Raw genomic sequence first — 14,783 nt, forward strand, 5'->3', positions numbered from 1 at the left:
TCCCCCTTTCCAGATTAGATCAATTCCTCACGTTTCTTGACACCGAGATGATGTGTTTGATGATGGGAAGTGGCTAACATTACATTTTTATATGATTGTCCTACACAATGAATTTTCATTTTAAGTTTGTATTTTTTTTCTAAACATTATAATGAAACATGGAATGAAATGACATTATTTGAGGACTTACTGAACCTATCTTATCTGTTATCCATACCATCCTCAACCCATTTCGTTCATACCTATTCCCTCAAGCCCCTAATTGTGGGGCACAACCAACCTTATAATACAGCATTTAATGAAATGCATAAACATTTGACTCTTAACTTTAATTAATTAGTAGCACAGCACATGAAAGTTACATTAACAACAAGTTTATTAAAAGATGCACACTGTAAAAATATGTAAGCCTCTTCTTTTTAGTTCCCTGATCATAATCTGTATTAGGAAGCAGATTATGTAGACTGGATTCTCCTTAACATTAAAACAGGAAAATTATCTGGATTTATGAAAACAACATATGCAACCATTATCTTGTGCCATCAATTCCTTATAGTACCTTGCAAACATACCTAACCTTATAGATTCCAGATTAGTGCACAGCAATGAACATTGTCAAAGAGTAAATACTGAAGAATGGTGCCATTGGTCCTCATATCATCTGGATTCTGAAACATTGTCATTGTTCACCACTCAAGAGTTATGTACAGTAGCACCCTGGTATAAATTTTCTTGCACTGTTTCTCCATCATTGCTCTGAAGTGAAAAAAAAAGGAATAATATGAAGGGAGAAGACAAAATGATGAAGGAATGCACCTGAGCAGACTGTCTGGAATTTACTTGAGCATGTCACAGATTTATGGTAATTAATTGATTTGTGCTAAATCTGTGATTCAAAACAATTGTGCAAATATGAGGCTGCAAAAGCAACATATAATACAAGCTTAACAAATATTATAATTGCAAGGCCTTCTTATTGCTGCTTGCTTTAAAGTTTTGGAATTACGTACTGAAACTTTTGTGTTATTTACATAATGAGTGATGAAAGCAGACAGGGCTGGGCAGAAGTGGCACTACAATCAACACTGCCACACAGCTCCCACTGCCACCACAGCAGCAACAGCGACAGTTGGGGCCACAATGGTAAATGCCAATATTTGCAAATTCTAATTCATCACTTTTCCTTGAAAACTCAACAATAATTGAGTTATTTTGCAATTAATTACAGTAGAATCTGTCAAGTGAGCCAAGAGATAAAAATGAAGATGACTATAATATGGTCAGGGATTTGTGAATCAAAGAAAAGAAAGTTTTGATTGATGGACACCCTTGTTGTTGACAAGGAAAGGTGAAGTCACTTACTTCATATATTCGTCTCACCAAAGACGATCTATGTTTGAAAATACATACCGTAATAGAACTGCAGAGAAAAAGTAGGCAACATAAAGGGGGGTGGATAAAGGTTTGGAATGCATTACTCTAGCTGTCCCAATGAATTATATTTATCTGACCTTGACATTACAAAGAAAAAGTTGGGTATCCAGAAAGGTCAGTTATACAACAATCAGAAGTTTGAAACTTTTGTGTACATGAAAGATCAACACTTACAATACTACTTCCTGCTATACATGATACGTATTGATAGTTGTAAAAAGGCACCACATTATAAGTCATACTTATAAAGTGCCATTTAGAAAAATACTACATTAATACAACTAAAAATAAAACTATATTAATGACCCTCCTTACTTGGAGCTGCCATTATACTGCCCAGTGAGTACGATGAAAGCCATCAGCTGAAAGGGAAAATAACAGGTATTTAACAAGTCATATATCTAGATGTGAAGCACAGGCAAGCATGAATATTTATACACATTCATTCCCGGACATTCACATTACTGACATTTTTAGACTTGCAAATTTACAAAGCCTTTATGAGCATCATAATTAGTAAACTTAGGAATTCATGAGACGCACTGTGAATGTGACTCGTGCATCTCAGCATAGTAGTGTTGTGATCTTTTGTTTGTGACTTTTAAGATGTTTTTAGTACTGGACATCAGTTTGAGGGCAATTTTGAGATCCCACACGGCTTTAGGTGTATTGGAGGGAGAGCTTTGGTTATTTACAGATATCACACATCTACAACAATCCCTGCCCCATAACCCCTGTGACTACCAGGGCACCTTATCCATGAGTTTAGCATTCATGGTTTTGACCAATCTGTCTTTGAAAACATTGAAAGAAAAAAATCCAGAATATTCTCAAAAGTGAACTTTTGAAATTCTTATGCGTAGCACTGCCTGCTGAAGGTAGTACATCAGAAACAACCTGTGCAGATCATCAAGCCAAGATCAACAATAGAATGCCCCTTGTGGAAGCAATAATTTGAAAGAACATACAAACCAGTACTGACAAATAAAAAAAGATTCATAAACATTCATTTTCTTTATCGCACTGACGATATGTAGCTTAAAAATTAATTAAAAGGAATAAATAAATAAATAAATATATATATATATATATATATATATATATATATATATATATATATATATATATATATATATATATATATATATATATATATATATATATATATATACACATACAATTCAGAAGATAATTAGTCACTTACCTAATGTTAGTAAGATCTCCTTTGACTGAAAATAAAATAAATATCCACAATCAGAAACTTAATTATTATAAAAATAGAGACCTACAATCAGTAACTTAATTATTATGATAATAAATATCCACAAACAGTTGCTAAATTATCATGTTCAATCTCTCTATCATGATTTTATACTTGAATGTAAAACATATTGTTTCAAGTCTTCCAAAGAAAGGAGGGAGAGGGTGGAGCCCAGGAAACCCTTCCCTTTGTGAAGGGCCTACATAGTCATAATTTGTATTTTAAACTCTCTCAATATTTTTATAGGTATCATTCTTTGAACTACACTTCAAAAATGCACTTTAAACCATCAATTTAGTACATTCAGCAATAGTCCAATGAAATCAATTGTGGCAGGTCTATAAATCTTGGTAGTGATTTTTTATTAAAGAAAGGCACCCCAAATCCCTGTAAGTGTGTGCATACAGATCATGATGTCAACCTTTGATTTGGGTAGTTTTTTTACATACCTTAACAAGAGTATTAGCTTTTGGATGTTTACATTAAAAGTCCATTATGACCAGTGCAACATAAATGAGCACCAATGCTATGTGCAGCTATAGTGTATGTCCCCAACTTTAACTTTACCTTACCTACCCTACCTACATCACAAAGACTTCAAATTTGGGTTCATCTTATACAGAGAATATGCCTCTAAGCCTAAGGTATATATTTTGGTCTTATACAGAGAATATGTCTCAAAGGTATAAGGTATATTTTGGAATGTCATCTTCTGCACTGCTCACCTTATATACAGAAAAATTTGGTACTAACTATCACGACCTGAGAACATGGCTTTATTAGAAAGTATATATAATATCAGATAACACTCAAAGAAAGCTGATGATTCCCTGGAGGGATGATAATCTATGAGCAGTGCAGTGGAGTCAGGAAAGCTAGTGGTATTAAGAAATTGAAAGCCACATGAAGATGACACCACCATGAGAGGAATGAGTGAGACTGCCTGTGTCATTCCTCAGTACCAGGAAATCACTAGAGCTCTTGTTTTCACAATTTGCAGTATTCGGATTCCAGTATCTGTGTTGCCCTATTGTATGCATGATATTGTTTCAGACTGCTGACTGTTGCCCAACTGACACTGTAGAATCATGAGTAGTTTCACATGATACGTCCAAATTTTTGAGTTCCAGCCAATAATAATATTCATATGGTTGCCCTTGAGTAATTGAAGCCACAAAGGCTGTGATTAGAAATGTCAGGGGATGACTGTACAATCAAAAGAATGATGATGGCCTTTCTGATGGAAGGTTCCCAACCCTATATCATTTTCCACTCAAGTTACCACCTTGAGATATGCAAAGGATACAGAGCAAAGTATTCTGAAGTTCACTTGTCATATGAGCAAAGAAATTTAGTAAATTACAAATTAAACCAAGAGTATTGCTGAATGAGGCTTTATACACACCTGTTCTACTGAGCTGGCCTTGAAGACATAGCAGGTGAAGTGAAGGGATATGGTGCAACTGGTGTCCCTGAAGAAAAAAGAATATCTGGCAATAACAACGGTGCTTGGCACAGTATAACTGCATAATGAAGGACCAAGCTTATAATGATATCTATATTTCTGACACCCTGTTCCCACACAGGAACTTCCTGTAGAAGGTTGCTACAGTGGAAGAGTCTCCAAATTTCCCTCCTCTACCATGCCCCCTCAGCACACTCAGTATATATACAGTAAGACCTGGACTATCTGGCTCCCATAATAGGTTGTTTTATGAAAAAATCCTGGCATAGGGATGACACAAGGTCAGATAGCTTCTGGCACTAGAGGGATTAAATCTGTGATGTAGCTAGGTATCAATTAATGAGGGGGCACCTAAGGGAGTACAGCTGAGGATGGGGGGCACTAGGCAAGTAGACCTCAGGGGTTTCTGATGCCACACAGAAAGTTACAAGGGCATATTCTAAAGATCAGATCATTGGTATTCATTAAGGCATGGCCAGTGGGCAGGGCACCAGATTCTCATGGAGTGCACATCACCCCTCTTGTCCACCACCTTAGCTATGGCAATGGATTATATTACCATAAATCTTTGATAATGAATTACTTCATGAAAATACCAATTATTCTTAACTCTTTGCTTTTATTAAAAGTCATTATGGTCAAAACTTACCCAGCAATGTATGCAAAGTATTCTGGCAAATCATTTCTACGTCCACATGATGAGATTTCAGTGTAGCTGTGGCTGAGAAGCATCTGAGTGAGACAATAGTTCTTATAATTAATACATAATGGTAATCAGGAATATAAATTTCAATTGCACACTGGTGTTTTATGAAATAAAGATAAGTAAAACAATGAAAACAACAAACAAAAAGTGAAAACACAACTTGCCTTTTTATTAGATTTCAGCAAAGCCTGGACTCCAATTTCTCCAGTAATAAGACTGACTGTTACTGGCTCTCTATTCTGGCATAAAACTGCTGAGATAGCATGCTCAATGTGTGCCACATCTCCTGATACTCCAACTGACACGTTCCCACAATACTGCACAACATGGCCTCTGGCAGAAAAGGAGATGGAAGGGAAATGGTAAAAATGCTATGTCAACCCCTAAGATAGATTTGAGAATGAGTGATTTGAACTCCATCTAAATTTTACATTTGTATTTTGGGATACCTCTGCTCACCATCTATTGATAGTTGACTATAATTTCTGCACCTATGATATGGAAGCATCACCTTATTTATAAACAGTCTTTTTACAACTTTTCAAAGTTATGAATCCTATATTTCCTAAATTCACTATTGCAAATTTTGTTGTTTACAAAGAAAATCCTTAAAAATACTGATATCATTTAAATATAGAAAAAATCTAACAGATTCAAATTTTAGTAGCCTGCATGTAGACAACTTCAGGATAAGAGGCAAAGGTGGCATCAACTGAGTGTGTGTGTGTGTGTGTGTGTGTTAAGCTTTTGGCATCACGACTTCATCACACAAAACTGAACAACAAAACACATACCCCAAATGATTACTGATGAGAGATGTTTCTTGATTCTCATTTAGAGCTGTTTCTCTAAATTTTTCCTCCAAGCTGTCAACATCAAGGTGGAGGCGCCGTAGTAATGGCACCACCCCAGGGAACACCATGCCATTACTGTAGTGGCCCTGGAAAAATGGCATTCAGTTTTAATTTAGAAGTGATATGTGTATCCTTCTATTTCAACACTAATTGGTATCTCCATGGACTGGGTACTAGAAAATCCCTGATCAGTCTGGGAAAGTATCTGTTAGCAATATCAAGGTCACTGATGCTGATTTTGTCAATGATTTTATCTTTGTTGAGTTGCCAGGGGGCCTAATGAGGACTATTCAGGCACTTAATGCAAAAGTGATGCTACAGGGTTACCACTGCCAGAACCAAGACCTTCACCATTAGGTCCTTCTGTGTTAGTCATAACCTATGCAAAGATTGAACAACACCATTACATAGATGGCAGTGTGTTACAATTCTTCACATACACAGACCAAACTGAAACTACTACTCTCACTGTCAGCAACAAGCATATCAAGAAAAACTACTCTATTGTGCTAATAAGAACATAAGAATGTAAAGACTCTACAAGAGGCCAGCTGGCCTATACAAGTTAGCTCCTGTAAGCCTAACCCCACATAACCTCACTATCCATGAATTTATCCATCCTTTAACCTCTTCTTCAATGTATCTATGGTAATGGCACCCACAACATGATTTATACCATAAGGTGCTGGCTATCATTTGTTTGAAGATACCCTAAACTTAACCTAACATAACCTTAAAAAAAAAAATTAAATAAATAAAATAAAATTACTAATGAGACTTTCTATATAACTAAGTGAGGTTGTTCTTTGTTGATTTATACTATAAGGTGCTGGCTATCGTGGGTTTGAAGATACCCTAAACCTAACCTAATATAATCTAACCAAAACAGTTACAATAGTTCTTGACTCAGAAAATTTATATGTTTCCTTACTAATTAGACTTTCAATACAACTAAGTGAGGTTGTTCTTTGTTGATTTATACTTTAAGGTGCTGGCTATCATGGGTTTGAAGATACTCTAAACCTAGTATAATCTAACCAAAACAGTTACTATAGGTCTTGACTCAGAAAATTTATATATGCTTACTTACTAACTAGACTTTCTATACAACTAAGTGAGGTTGTTCTTTGTTGATTTATACTATAAGGTGCTGGCTATCATGTGTTTGAAGATACCCTAAACTTAACCTAACATTGTCATTACATTGCAGAAATGCATCATTAATTTTTTGAGATGTTGCATTTCAGTAATGCAACTGTGCTATAAATTAAGTAAAAACCTGTCAAGAAGTGAATATAGTACATAAAAAGACAAATTAGCTTCCATGAAACTAGTATGATCATTTCACCTACATGGCAGGCACAGCTTTATGCCTGTAGTGAATCCCTACCTCAGGCCAGCAAAGAAGTGTGTTGCCTGGAACTCACCTTAATGACCTTCAGTGACACTGGAAGACCTTTTTTTTGCCGCAATAAGGAAGACACTCGGCCTCGGCGCCAACCATGGATGCATGTCCCAAAAGCCTCATCTATGACATCACCAACCTCAATTTTGTTCTGTTAAAACAAAGAGTATAAAACTATCAAAGATGATGATAATCACTAATAAAAAACAAGAAAAATCTCATATTGCCTTAACATAATACAAAAATCATCAGTATGTATGTTCAGCTGCTAATACGTCAATTCGAAATGATAGGGTGGAAATAAAGAGCAAAAAGAAAGAGAAAAAAAACTTTGCAATCTTTACCCTTCATCATTAACATTATCATCATCATTATCAGTGCAGCAGACGCTTGATTTTATTGATCTTATTTTTCCTGTATTCTGGATAACTTATATTATTTCAAGAAGCCATTCTTTCATCATCAGGCCCATCAGAATAATCAGACCAAGATGCAGAGAGTTAAAGAGCAGCATTTCTGGTGTGGCGAGCAGCTATGTTTATTGCCATGACTTGAGAATCACTTTTAGCTCTTGACAATTTACCAGAATAATGTGACAACCAAAGCTGCAGTTATGAACAATTTTGTAAAGACAATTCAGACAGATTGAACTACAACATTTTTGCTTATAATTATAGTCCCCCATCACCACAATTGCTAACATCTTTGCTTTGACTTTGAATTTATATTGCATAAACATGGTTTTAAGAGATGTGATCTTGCATTACATCTAATGTTTCACCTCATGACCTCTGTTGCTTACACTGCATGCAGATATGAGAAGTGATCAATGTAGTCAGATATGCATGAGAAAAATTTATGAGAATATAAGCAGCCTAAAGTATAATTCTGGTTAGGCTAATGTAATGAAAATACAGGAAAATTGTATGTTCACTTCTGATAATGATTAAATTTCAGGCTTTACAGAAAAGTGTTTCCCCACTTTGAGGTAAAGAATGCAATGAAAATTATGCACAAAAAATGCACACATAAAAAAAAGTACCTTGCAGAAGACACTCAAAAAAACATCTAATCACAACGAACACAATACAACGTATAATAATCCAATGGCTTACATCTTCTGCTGCAACACTCCCTTCCTCAACCTTCACAACCACAGCTCTTCCGCTCACATGACTGCCACCCACAATGAAGGAAAACTCAGGGTTAGTAAAGCTTAATATGCTACCAACACTCAGCAATATTAGTTCATGCACTTCTGACATTCAGTACTACATTCTAAAGTCCTCAAGTTACAAAAGAGGTTGCATGGAGTAAAAGTGATAAATGAAAGAAGTTACAGAGGATGTTGCTTAGGGTGAAAGCGTTAAATAGAAAAAGAGATATCACGGCGTATGAAACGAAAAGAAATGAGAATTATCATAAAAATTCATTTGGTGGCCGAGTGGTCAGCGTGGTGATCCCAAGGACCTAGGTTTGAGTCCCACCACAACACACTGACAATTTTCAACCATCATCGAGTGGCAGAAGATTACCCAAATGCTGCCCACATCTTTAATTAACCCTAACTTCAGTGACTTTGGTTATGAGGAGCAACAGGGGACAGCATTGGCAAAGCAAAAGTCATACATTACAGTAGCCATTTAGAATAAAATTTGCTAGTGCCTCTAATGGGCTGGGGTCATCCAAAAGACCCCTCAAGAGAGCCTACCAGTACTATAGGCAGCACTTATAAAATTGTATTTACTACTTGTATCTGTATTAACCAAGCAGTGATATACAGGAAATGGGGTATACTATGTTATCCCAACTCCATCAGTTGAACGTAGCTCTATATTAACTCTGGTTTTGGAATGGATGATCTCCAAGACCATTCCACAATTCAGTACATTCAAGTGGAAAGCCATTTTTTTTTTATATCCTTCAAGCACTTGACCTTCTTATTTACGAGCTCCTTTGTTGTTTCATCATTTCAAACAATTTTTTATCAATTTTGTCTACTCTCATCATTGCTCTGAACACTGCAACCATGTCACCACTCTCTTTTTTTCAAGGATATCAATTCCAATTTTTCTAGTTTTCCTTGTACTTTTTGTCAGACTAGGGACTCATTTTGTTACTGCTCTTTAGATTTCCCAAATCTTATTCATATCTTTCTTTATAAGAGAGAGAGAGAGAGAGAGAGAGAGATTAAGAGTTCTTCCCTTGTTCTCCCTTACTTGTACACACACACACACACACACACACATACACACACACACACATTCATACCCAGACAGATATATGTAATAATGAACAATACCCAGTACACTAAATAAATTGCCACTGCTCAAGGTTGTTAATTTGGTTGAAAAAGCAGATGATTCCTTTGAGAGACACCTACCCAAGGTACACTCCAAGGTCCATGCAGGGAACAAGTTCATGCTCTTGGTAGATTGGAAGCTGCCACGTTTCATCCAAAAAGGAGGCATTCTCGAGCTTCAAGTCAAAATTGATGTGTGAGCACTGATACAAGAGACTGAGGAAGATCTCACCCAATATTTCATTCCCAATTATGGAGTCTTCTTCATATATACCGTCATTACACTTCATCCGCACCTTAAAGCAGCACAGAAAGAAAGCATTAATTCACACTGTATAAAAAGTATGTAGATAGCTAGTGAGAACATATATGTGTATTAACTAATGCAGCACAATGGTAGCTTAAACCATCAAAATTTTGCTACATCTAATCATATCAAAGATTTAGTTGTCACTCTCACTTGGTATGTCTGTGCTGTACATCTCTAACAATTTTACTGACTAGATATGTAAACTTCAACTACTGAACTTAGTGTTTACCACAATCTCTGGCTGTAATCGTCCTTTGCTAACTAACTAACTAAATAAGGTTGAAATTTTGCTAATGACTTACAGCAACTCCTTTCTATCCTATCACCTCCTGTTCAAATCTCAGTCTGGGTAGTCAGCACGCAGCCCACTCAGCTGTTCATCCTCCCTTTCAGGCTGGTCGATAAATGGGTAACAGGGGAAGGTAAACTGTGTTAACCTGGACGTCACATCTGCCCTGTGTCCTGGAGTAATAGGTTCTTACCCACCACAGCTATTGTATATGCCCCAAACTCTAGCTTTACCTTTACTTCCTGTACAGCCTCTGGAGACACTGAAAGTGTTTCTGAAATATGCTTCAAACAGAAGGAGGACCCAAGGATGTACTGTTGATTCCTGAGAGGTTGACTACCATTTCTGTCAAAGATCTTTCTGTATGCATCCAAAAATCTCTCTGGGATGCTGTAGATTCATTATTCTTCCTGCTCAAAATATTCAAAAGCCTTGGTTTGATCTCACTTGCTATGAAGCTATCAAAGGTAGAGGCAGCTGACATGAAGTACCTGAACCTTAAACTTACTGAGAATCATGATCTTTACAGGAGTCAGATCCTTTCTATACCTAACAAAAAATGTTTTTGTCACTAAAAACTGCTGATTTGTTGGCAGCTATTGATTCTTTCCACAATTCATGGTACCCAACAGAAAAACATATTTCAACTCAGTAAATTATGAGATTATTTTCAAATATCAAAAGGAAGGTTGGAGAGAAGATCATTGGAGGAAGAGTAATGAGTACTGGATAGACAAATACATTATAAGCAGCTTAGTCACATTTTAAAAGAGTAACTGAGATGATATTTTCCTTACAATGGTTTCAACTGGTACATGAAGGCATTTGTTCTTTAGACCATGTCTGATGTACAGCCTTCCCCGGCCCTGAGGCGTTGACACACACGGGTTGCTTGCTACTGCCTCCACGACCCGCCTGTAGGTGCTATCAACTCTGAAAGTCATAAATAAAACATTCAAACCAATCTAAGTAAATAGAGGTAAGTCTAAATACTTTAAAGACCAATATTGCACAAACAAAACTCTTAAGACCATATAAATATATAGATAGTTTCCAGTTGTAACACACAAGGATACATACGCAGCAGACACTTGTGCTGTTTTTTCAACCCATGACCAATAGTCTCGCTTTGTGAGGCCAAAAGCAGAATGGACTGTGTGGTTGAGTCCTTTCCGAAAAATTGTCTCCAGTAATTGACAGAGAGGAAGCAGGAATGATTGAGTGTCAGTCACTGAATCACTAAGGCTGGTTTTGGTGGCCTCCAGAATATACCCTGCGGGACATAAAAAGGTAACAATGAGAAATAGTGCTCATTTGAAACATTTTTTTATTAACTCAAAGGAAATCTTTAACAATAAATTCTCAAATGCAAAGTGTGAAAGCTGTTTTCTAAATCTTTAACACAATTAATTATTAACCATGAACTGCACCACCATCACTACTAACATAATCACCAATACTAAGCTGGTGAGCATATGTACAATAAGGGAATTCAAAAGGAGTCAGGTTTGTTTTAGAGAAATTTACTTGTCTATAAGCAAATAATTATAACCAGTCATTCTCAAGTCCTAATCAACACTTCACTATTTCTCCTCAAGCACTGGATCCACTTCTGTGTTCTAAGTAGTAATTTACTGACCATGTCTCAACTGTTGTAGAATTATAAACTCAAGAAATATTCATCTGTTTGCAAGTATTTTGTAGGTCACATTCATGAGCTGATTGCTGGATCAAGAACTGGCAGTGTTAAGTTCTTAAATATTTACTGTTATAGCCTCAGACTTGACAGACAGACCTGCTGTCAGGGTGAATAACAAACACTGACTTGAGCCCCAGACAAGTAGTTTCGACATTGGAATTTATTCATAAACTAACAAAACCCCACATCAACCAAACTGATTGTAACTTACTGCCAATAATAATAGTCATTATAATAATAATAATAATAATTTTCCACTTCAGATCCAGATGTTCCATTAGGCACATGAGGACATTCTGTAATGCCCCAGGAATAGTGGACAACTGACTCATCCAGCAGGAATGCCTCCAACACCACAAACAATTAATGGTAAGTTTCCAGTCCTTCACCAACTTCACTCCGAGTTGCCAGTTCCCGCCAATCACTGCTGCGGCACACTGCCACTACACACAAAATATGGGTTACAATTATCAAAATTAATTAAATAAAAAAAATTAAATCAGAGCTAACCACTAACAGGTGGAGCTTCAACCCCCCCCTTTGGCCCTCCACCTGCTAAGGGGGGCTTTGCTCCCCCTGACCCTCCACCTGAGGGCTTTGCCCCAGTGACCCCCGCTATATTTTAGTAATGTAATGGTAATATTGGGACACACACTGTAGCTGCACATGGTGAAAAAAAATATTGCCACAGAAACAAGAAACTTGTGACAGAAACGGTAATAAAAAATGTTGAAGAGCACGCTGAGACCTGTCAGGATAAAAAAGTGCCAAGCACCTGAGTGAAGCAGCTGAAGGACAGGAGTAACGCCAAATTAATGACAGACCGAAGCAAAGAAAAGCCACAGCCACAGTCTTGTACCCCGGGGCTCCACTGAGGACGGACACGAAGGGACACAGCCACGAAGGTAACGGCACGAAGGTAAACAGCCACAGGTAAGCTCCTCTCACCCCCCCCCCACCCCCCGACAGAAGCCCCGCCAGCACGCCCGTCCTCCTGCCACCCCCGTTACCTTTGAGCTCCTTGATGAGGGGGTCCGAGATAGACATTGCGCGCCACACCGCCACGAACGACGCCCCCTCCTGACACTTGTCACCGATCTTGACCTTGATCTTGATGTCACAGTAGACTTGGGATTTCTCTCAGGTCAGGCCTTTGTAACGGCAGCTCCAGTGAAAAGAAACGAAAACATACAGAAAAGATAGTATGCTACGTATATGGGACAAAATATTATTCCCTACATCTTTTACGCCATATTTTTTTTCAAAAAGCTCTTTCCTTGCTTCTATCATTCGCACATTCGTGTCTCCACTCAGCCCCAGCAGCAGCACCAGCCACTCGATCTCATCCAGTCTTCTCAATTAACACATCCACTTCACTTTCACCATTTTAATTCTCTCCCAGGCTTCCCTCATACTGTTCCTCATACTTTGGAGCCTCATACTCCTTATACCAGTCTAAAGTTTCCTTTCTCTCTATGTCATTCTTGCAGTTAAGATGTTCAGTCCCTCGTCTTCCACTGCTTTATCCATCACATTCTCCCACTTCCTTACATTCCACTCAAACCCCTCTCGGACCTCTCCGTTCCTGTTTGTTAGTGTCCATTCAAACACATTATTCTGCCTATCCTCAACAACTTGATGCACCCACCAACTGAGCATACTATTTAAGTCTATCATACGTCCACATTTCTCTGTCCATTTGCTATTCTTAATATTCCACAAATACTTATACTTTTCGTTCTAATCTTGTGTCCTCCATTCACTATATGTAGTGCAGCCGACTTGCCTGATGGGCGAGCCTCCCATAACTCCTATGTCAGTGTATTCTTGGGTCTGTTTTAACCCATTACCTTCCAGTCTCCAGATGGCATTTCTTTCATTCTTTGACCTATTTACTATCATTATCTTGCTCTTCGCACTATTAAGTCTCACCCCAAAATCTCTTCCATATCCCCGCACCACGTCTGATAGACTTTGCATTTCTTCAGCAGACTCACTCATAACCACCACATCATCCGCGTATAACAGCATAACTACATATCTCGTCCTCTAAAACTTTCACTCCTGTCTTTATTCTTCTCATCATGACTGCTAAATCCTCTGTGTACAGACTAAACAGGGTTGGGGAGATAATATGTCCTTGCCACACTCCTCTCTCACTCTTCACCCAGTCAGTTTTCAAGTTGCTTCTCTTTGTTATCCTGCAGTGTTTTTGTTTTTTTCAATTTTATTCCCTTGCCAAAGTTTGTATAAGTCCTAAAATTTTCCTACTTCTACTCTTGTTATGAACTCAACTATTTTTTTCCTGTTACCTCCTATTGTCACTAAGCTGTTCATCCCACTGATCCTTGGTTCATCCTTCCTTTGATCCTGTGTTACGGGGGAATGGGAGACTGAGATGGAAGAGCACCGAGATCTCTCGCATCCTATATAGCGTATACTTCCTACTTCAGTACATTACCTTTATATTGGCAGTAGTGGAAAAAGGGAAGACTAATATTACCTCGCATACAATGTCTTTAAACTTTACACGTTCTCTCAAAAATATATTCCACAGCAGCAATTATCTTTTCTGTTGTCTCCCTGCGTAGTCCCAGCAGAAGCAGCAGCATCCATTCCCTCCCTGTTCTTTCAACCACTTTATTTATTTCACATCCCGTTTCAGTCAAAATTACTTGCATCATCTCCATTTTGTCTCCAGTATGTACATTCTAACATCACATGGCTCGATGGTGTAGTGATTAGCACACCACCAAATAATCCAGGGGTCGGGTTCGAACATAGGCCTGTAGCAGCCACAGCTGCTCCGTGTTTCGTCTTCCCGTGTTCATTGTTTGTCTTTCCTTGTTGCTCGCTTATCTTCCACTGTCTGTCCTCGTCCTTCTATTGCTAAATTATAATATAGTGACGAGGAACACAGATGCGTCACCGCCACCACACCCACATGAGGCGCACCTGACCAAGCAAACACCGGCGGGCTGATGCCCGCTTTGTACACTTTTTATAACGAATGTATATATATATCTATATATATATATATATATATATATATATATAT

General features: G+C 37.7%; 1 protein-coding gene across 1 annotated transcript; it reads right to left on the bottom strand.

Moving 5' to 3' along the window:
• Positions 1 to 312: 312 nt before the first annotated feature.
• Positions 313 to 12,855, bottom strand: LOC127005984 (uncharacterized). Its single transcript, XM_050875468.1, has 12 exons — positions 12,736 to 12,855; positions 11,107 to 11,299; positions 10,824 to 10,959; positions 9,509 to 9,723; positions 8,241 to 8,301; positions 7,148 to 7,276; positions 5,661 to 5,806; positions 5,031 to 5,199; positions 4,810 to 4,892; positions 4,101 to 4,167; positions 2,639 to 2,663; positions 313 to 1,796 (listed from the first exon to the last, which is right to left on the bottom strand). Exons 1-12 carry the CDS (start codon positions 12,770 to 12,772, stop codon positions 1,762 to 1,764), a joined length of 1,296 nt encoding a protein of 431 aa, XP_050731425.1. The 5' UTR covers positions 12,773 to 12,855; the 3' UTR covers positions 313 to 1,761.
• Positions 12,856 to 14,783: the final 1,928 nt, after the last annotated feature.

Source organism: Eriocheir sinensis, chromosome 31 (assembly GCF_024679095.1).
Source record: "Eriocheir sinensis breed Jianghai 21 chromosome 31, ASM2467909v1, whole genome shotgun sequence".
Lineage (NCBI taxonomy): Eukaryota > Metazoa > Arthropoda > Malacostraca > Decapoda > Varunidae > Eriocheir > Eriocheir sinensis.

Bases quoted from the DNA above. Each gene is read 5' to 3' on its own strand.
- LOC127005984 (XM_050875468.1), bottom strand. From the start codon at position 12,772: ATGTCTATCTCGGACCCCCTCATCAAGGAGCTCAAAG. The intron at 8,302-9,508 runs GTAGGTGTCTCT...TGTGGGTGGCAG, and splicing joins GACCTTGGAGTGTACCTTGG to TCATGTGAGCGGAAGAGCTG. The intron at 4,168-4,809 runs GTAAGTTTTGAC...TTTTTTCTTCAG, and splicing joins TACTTTGCATACATTGCTGG to GGACACCAGTTGCACCATAT.